This window comes from Salmo salar, chromosome 16 (genome assembly GCF_965601325.2).
Source record: "Salmo salar chromosome 16, fSalSal1, whole genome shotgun sequence".
NCBI classification, from domain to species: domain Eukaryota; kingdom Metazoa; phylum Chordata; class Actinopteri; order Salmoniformes; family Salmonidae; genus Salmo; species Salmo salar.
Genome location: NC_138306.1, coordinates 76,170,911 through 76,178,203, shown reverse-complemented (window position 1 = coordinate 76,178,203; position 7,293 = coordinate 76,170,911). Strand labels below are relative to the sequence as shown.

General features: G+C 45.3%; 1 protein-coding gene across 11 annotated transcripts in view; it reads right to left on the bottom strand.

Moving 5' to 3' along the window:
- Window positions 1-810: 810 nt before the first annotated feature.
- The window catches only part of LOC106575542 (guanine nucleotide exchange factor DBS), a 75,672-nt gene continuing 69,189 nt past the window's right edge, over window positions 811-7,293 (bottom strand). For 6 of the 11 annotated variants that reach the window (XM_082962945.1, XM_082962942.1, XM_045697809.2 and 3 more), the window contains 6 exons: window positions 7,160-7,252; window positions 6,603-6,677; window positions 4,456-4,536; window positions 3,465-3,574; window positions 3,110-3,335; window positions 811-2,913 (listed from right to left, as the gene is read on the bottom strand). In XM_082962945.1, the coding sequence (XP_082819071.1) occupies window positions 2,834-2,913; window positions 3,110-3,335; window positions 3,465-3,574; window positions 4,456-4,536; window positions 6,603-6,677; window positions 7,160-7,252 (665 nt within the window). In that variant the 3' untranslated portion in view covers window positions 811-2,833. The other 5 variants (XM_045697812.2, XM_045697815.2, XM_045697816.2 and 2 more) reach the window with 5 other exon arrangements.

Below are 7,293 nucleotides of genomic sequence, written 5' to 3'. Positions count from 1 at the left end.
CCTGTTAGAAGGTAATAGATCATTTTATTACAGTGGTTAAGATGGATTGTCATTGTGTTCCATGGTGTTATTCGCCCCCTAGTGGAGCTTTCTGCTACTTAAGAAAGACTGTACGCAAACAGGAAGTAGAGAATTCGTTCTGCACGCATAGAAGCAGCTAAAAACAACGCTACGGTGCAGGTCTTTCAGTGTAGCTATTTCTTGTCACGCTTCAGCCTCGGAAAATATTTGTTTGTAAGTTCGATTCAAGCATTTAGCTAGTGATGATAATCTTGTTATTGATAGAGTTGCTTACATATCAATGTTGGTTGTATTTACTCACACAAATTGCAATGCTTTTCATGTACGCCGTCAGCTGTATTACTTTGCTCGTGCGTCATGTAAAACATACAATACTGAAGTTTTGTTACTGTTTCTAGTGTAAAATGATTTGTTATTCTACAGAGATGGTTGTACATTATTAGAGTAATGAAAGGAGTTAGCCAGTTACCATGAGTAACAATTAGCTACATGGTTTGGCGTCATGCCAGATGCATGGTATCCTTGGCACGTGTTTTGTATTTTCATATGTATAATGTACAGCTACAGTATGTCGATTTGAATTGAATACTAAAGTATATTCTTTTCTGTATTTTGCAGTTTCACAACATAAACGTTTTCAATATATTCATTCATGAAAAGTCACGCCTTGAGTTTTATTGAAGACTTAGTTGTTAGCTATCTGTCTAGTTTTGCATGGGAACGCAATTCAAGGGCAGATTAACCTTTAATGATATCTGATGATTTTATGAGAAAAACAAGGTCATTGGATTAAAGCAACGAATATTTGTCTTTATTCAGCGGCTTTAATAATACACCTCAGAGATACATATTTACACAGATATGAATGCATATCATTAATTATATAACATCTGTATCAATACTTGTTACCGTAGGAAAATAAAGAACAAAATAATGCTGCAATGTGCTGCATAACAATGTGACACACAGTAACGACATTGTAATCTCACTGGGTGCAAATCGAAAAAGATATACAGTAGAACAATAAGTTATAAAAACAGTTATAACTAAAACGGTTATAACCAAAACAGTTTAAAACCTTTTATTGTGCGTGCTGAAATTTGAGACAACCATCATTCTGAGTTCAACTTTCAGCACAGGAGGTACAGTTATATTCCATCTTCGGTTTTCAGTGTACAGACTGCATTCTCAAATAAGCAAAAGGACGATATTTCTATTAATATATGTCCTCAGGAGTTTTAAGAAATTACCATGGAAACATGCCCGCCAACCAATTAATAAAATATCTTTGATATACTTAGACCCACGAAAACATATCCATGGTCTTCATACACAACATATACATATTCAATGAAAAATACGAGGTATAGGCTAATAATATCTGTACACATCTTTCTCAAATAAATGAACTTATACACATTGATTAACGCATACAAATAATTCCTTTTAAGTTTATACTCTCTGGTACAGTACACAGTTATTTCAACATCAATCGACCTGACATTAATCTTTTTATGGGAATCTCAATCTTCAGGGGATTTCTGTGTAGTGTATAGGATTCCACTTTGAGCCAAGAGAAAATGATTCAGAAGAACATCCTGAGCACTGTTATTGAAGTTTCTATGATATCTGACCGTCCTGTAATATCGCCCCTGCCTAAAGGAACACCTGGTAGTTTAAAGCCCAGCTCTCTCAGATCACTGGGAACAAAGCCAAGAGTTCACTGATAGCCCAGACAGCACAGGTGGCGGAAGGAGAAACAGGGAGGGAGAGGGACTGGAAATGTACTGGAGGGCCTCTGAACAAAGCCATAGATATACACAGTTGACCAAACTCAAAAAGTATCTCATGACAATTCCATTCTAATTTGCATTCTTGCTAGAATGTGATTGTCTCGACACTTTTACAGTTTAGTTTGTCTTGGGGGATCCAGTAGAAACATATGAAATATAAATCCATCATCTATTTTTAAAGTCACCCAGGAGAGAGACTGAGGACATACTGAGGAAGTTGACTGCCTGACACAGAGAAACATTATGACACAACCGGTTACCAGAGTCCACAGGAGAGAGACTGAGGACATACTGAGGAAGTTGACTGCCTGACACAGAGAAACATTATGACACAACCTGTTACCAGAGTCCACAGGAGAGAGACTGAGGACATACTGAGGAAGTTGACTGCCTGACACAGAGAAACATTATGACACAACCGGTTACCAGAGTCCACAGGAGAGAGACTGAGGCATCTGTTCGTCTGTTGAAGTGTTGAGTTCAGTAGAGGAGCTCCTGGCTGCATATCACTGTCACCTTGTTGGAGTGGGAGGAGCGGTACCACGCTAGGCTAACAAAGCCTGCCTGTGTGTGTGAATGGAGCGGGTGTGTCCTTCCTTGTTCATCTCTGTCAAACAGGTAGGGGAGGCCTGAACTTCCTGTTCTCAATATGTGCTAGCCCTCAATCACAGTAAAAGGCTAGGACACTACCTCTTATCCCTGAGAGTGGAGTATGTCCAGAGGAAAGCATTCCTTCTTTACCTTCCCTTCACATTGACAGATAAGCAGCTATTAGTCTGCTTTCTGCTACAACACAGGCAGCCTCCACTTCAGTGTGAGAGTGAAGTATCTATGGACTGTAATGAAAACTAACGTGTGCAAGCATTTCACTGTAAAGGCTACACCAGTTGTATTCGGCGCATGTGATAAATACAATTTGATTTGAACAGTAGTAGAGGGGAAAAGTGCACGTGTTGTTTGAACAGCCAACCACTGGGTGGCGCTGTAGCTGTGTCTCAGGGCTTAGAGAGGGCGGGACTTTAGGGCTTGATGTCAGAGAAACTTGTGTAGGTTTCACTGCAGCTGGAGGAGGTGCTGAGGTTGCCAGTTACACTGCCCTCTGTAACACAACAAAACACACACAAGTTAGTTTCCATTAGAGTCCACAGATACTTCTAAAACAAACTAAAATACAGACACACTCCTGTTACTTTTCATAAAAGCTATTTGGGTTGCAAGATACAGTTCCCTCTTGCACAAACTGAGAGAGAGAGACTGAAGAGAAAGAGGCAGACAGACAGACGGAGCCAGTGTACCTGAGCTGCAGAGAGACTGCGAGGACTTGGACTCTGTGATGAGGGTGAGAAGGTTGGCTGCTGCTACCCAGCCATCTTTGTTGCTCCCCAAGTTTCTAACAAACCACTGTCCGTCATCTCCCTCTTTAATGAGCTGCACCATGTCTCCACTCTTCACTGACAGGTCCTGAGGCCCTCCTTTCTCCTTCTCATAGTCCGCCACCACTGTGAACCTGTCGCCGACAGCCTGGGGTCACAGGGTAAAGGGCAAAGTTCATATGTTTGCGTCCAGTGTGTCAGGTTACCATGTGTGTTGCTAGGGAATAACAAGTAACTTTCATAACATGTTGTAGAGATGTTGGCGACCATGACTCACCAGCTTCCTGCCTCCTTCATCCTCAGGGTCAGAGTTCATGGGGTCCTCGGCGCTGGAGTACCCATCATGCACTTCTGACACGTCCATGGAGAAAGAGGCCTTGTTCCAACCTAGGGGGAGGAGGGAAAGAGAGAAGGAGAGTAGGAAAGAGAGAAGGAGAGTAGGAAAGAGAGAAGGAGAGTAGGAAAGAGAGAAGGAGAGTAGGAAAGAGAGAAGGAGAGTAGGAAAGAGAGAAGGAGAGTAGGAAAGAGAGAAGGAGAGTAGGAAAGAGAGAAGGAGAGTAGGAAAGAGAGAAGGAGAGTAATAGAATTCAGCAAACTCGATTGATATAATAGATTAAGATTTAGCAGTGGCACCAAAAATTCCAAGACACATCCAAGATAGATTGCAATTCAGAGAATGTTATTGTCATGGAATGTTTGATCCCAACATGGAGGATAGTTAGTCAAACTAGAGGAAGGGAGTGACACTCAAGAGGAAAGGAGGAGTGGACACTAACACAATCATCCACAAGACAAGGTGATAAGTACAGTGATAGGTGACGTGTGTGGTGAGAACATGATGCAAACACATCCATTGACAGAGTACACTGCAAATCCTCAAACAGAACCACAAGAACCAGATTAGAACCCAAAGAACATGATTGAATAACCAAGAAGAACAGAGGTGGAGTCCTAGCATCCAGTGAGACCTAGATCAATGCATTGTGATCCGTCAGAAACACAGACGCACAGCAACCAACACGACAACACATGCTACAGAGAGAGAGACACACAGTTTGCCTTACAGTAAACAAACAACCCAAATCAGTATTTTCCGGCTGTGAATATCACACAGATATTCAACAGCAAATCTCAGAGAGAAGATTTGTCTGTGATTGTGGAACAAGCTAGTGATTTGTGACTATGTGTTGGGGGTAAGAAGCAGAGCAGGGTCCAGGCCAACCACACAGTGCAGCAGGGTGTTCCTCCCAGTCATGTTGTAACACTACCTCTCCTTTTGGCCTGTAAGAGACTAGAGGTGCTGAGCCACTTGGCCCTGCTGAGAGTGATGTGAGGAGTCTGACCAGGCTCTGAGGAGAAGAAGCAGTAGCAGTCAGCAACGTCGTCCAGATGAACGCTGTGTCTGCCACTCAGGTGGCTTTGAAGTACACAGGTGTAGGTCGACTCATCCATCACACTGTATGACTAAGGCCTTTGAGACCAACAAGGCTTTCATTGATTTTTCCCTTGTTTAAAACAAGACATTGTTGTATGCATCTTCTGTGTCAACGAACGTCCAGTCCAGTGTTTTTACCTAGACAGTACCATGGCACTCAGCGGGCCTGGTGGCTGAATGTCGATCATTGATCTACCACAATTCATTCCCTCCCCAGTTTACTCAAATAATGCTTGCATGATGGTCACACAGATATATATTTTGAGATGATGGGGAGTTGACATGGTGCTGAGACGACTACAGTGAGGCAGGGTCAGGATGGATGGATGACTACAGTGAGGCAGGGTCAGGATGGATGGATGACTACAGTGAGGCAGGGTCAGGATGGATGGATGACTACAGTGAGGGAGGGTCAGGATGGATGACTACAGTGAGGGAGGGTCAGGATGGATGACTACAGTGAGGGAGGGTCAGGATGGATGACTACAGTGAGGGAGGGTCAGGATGGATGACTACAGTGAGGCAGGGTCAGGATGGATGGATGACTACAGTGAGGCAGGGTCAGGATGGATGACTACAGTGAGGCAGGGTCAGGATGGATGAATGACTACAGTGAGGGAGGGTCAGGATGGCTGGATGACTACAGTGAGGGAGGGTCAGGGTAGGTGGATGACTACAGTGAGGCAGGGTCAGGATAGGTGGATGACTACAGTGAGGCAGGGTCAGGATGGATGGATGACTACAGTGAGGCAGGGTCAGGATGGATGGATGACTACAGTGAGGCAGGGTCAGGATGGATGGATGACTACAGTGAGGCAGGGTCAGGATGGATGGATGACTACAGTGAGGCAGGGTCAGGATGGATGGATGACTACAGTGAGGGAGGGTCAGGATGGGTGGATGACTACAGTGAGGCAGGGTCAGGATGGATGGATGACTACAGTGAGGCAGGGTCAGGATAGGTGGATGACTACAGTGAGGCAGGGTCAGGATGGATGGATGACTACAGTGAGGCAGGGTCAGGATGGCTGACTACAGTGAGGCAGGGTCAGGATGGCTGGATGACTACAGTGAGGGAGGGTCAGAATGGCTGGATGACTACAGTGAGGCAGGGTCAGGATGGATGGATGACTACAGTGAGGCAGGGTCAGGATGGATGGATGACTACAGTGAGGCAGGGTCAGGATGGATGGATGACTACAGTGAGGCAGGGTCAGGATAGGTGGATGACTACAGTGAGGCAGGGTCAGGATGGATGGATGACTACAGTGAGGGAGGGTCAGGATGGGTGGATGACTACAGTGAGGGAGGGTCAGGATGGCTGGATGACTACAGTGAGGCAGGGTCAGGATGGCTGGATGACTACAGTGAGGCAGGGTCAGGATGGATGGATGACTACAGTGAGGGAGGGTCAGGATGGCTGGATGACTACAGTGAGGCAGGGTCAGGATGGCTGGATGACTACAGTGAGGCAGGGTCAGGATAGGTGGATGACTACTGTGAGGCAGGGTCAGGATGGATGGATGACTACAGTGAGGCAGAGTCAGGATGGATGACTACAGTGAGGCAGAGTCAGGATGGATGACTACAGTGAGGCAGGGTCAAGATGGATGACTACAGTGAGGCAGGGTCAGGATGGATGGATGACTACAGTGAGGCAGGGTCAGGATAGGTGGATGACTACTGTGAGGCAAGGTCAGGATGGATGACTACAGTGAGGCAGAGTCAGGATAGGTGGATGACTACAGTGAGGGAGGGTCAGGATGGCTGGATGACTACAGTGAGGCAGGGTCAGGATGGCTGGATGACTACAGTGAGGGAGGGTCAGGATGGATGACTACAGTGAGGGAGGGTCAGGATGGCTGGATGACTACAGTGAGGCAGGGTCAGGATGGATGACTACAGTGAGGGAGGGTCAGGATGGATGGATGACTACACTACAGAGTCAAACACAGGTATGACATGGACTAGATAGAATACCTTTACACCCAAAGGGAGTTGGGTCACTCTTAATCTCGTGGCGTTTGGCTTTATGGTCAGGGCTAAGGGGGGATCCTGTCGGCCGAAGAAGAGAGACAGAAGAGAAGGAAACAGAGAGAAATGATAAAGAGAGCAATAGAAAAACAGCTGTGAGAGAGGGAAGAACTTCCTGAAACTGACTAGAATAGATACTTGCTAATACTATTGGAAACATCTAAATAATGAGGCTGGGGGACAGGCCTACTAAAACAGACACTAATTCTAATATTTGATGTATTAACCGCAAACTATACTGTAGTATACCTGGTTGAGAGAATACCATTGGTAATGTTAGACTTTTACCAGCAGGGTGAAGAAATTCTGCAAAGGAAAGCATTCCAAAATATCAGTCTTCAAAAGCCCTGATGCAGTCGACTACTGGAAAGGATGTGCCCTGTCTAAAATCATATTCGGGGGGTAGGTTAAGAGAGCTTGGGGTTGACTTCAAAATGGAGAACATATCTTTGCCATATATGATGACGATAACATGGGGGATGCCTCCAGAACACTAGTGTTACCTTTCTGACTCTTCAGGTTGCTGAAGCCTTGAAGGGTAAAACGCTTTTTAGCCACTGATGCCCTGTCAGTGGTGGGACTGGTCACTGTCTCCTCTACAAACATGGTAGAGAAAGAGGGACAGGAAGGAGAGACA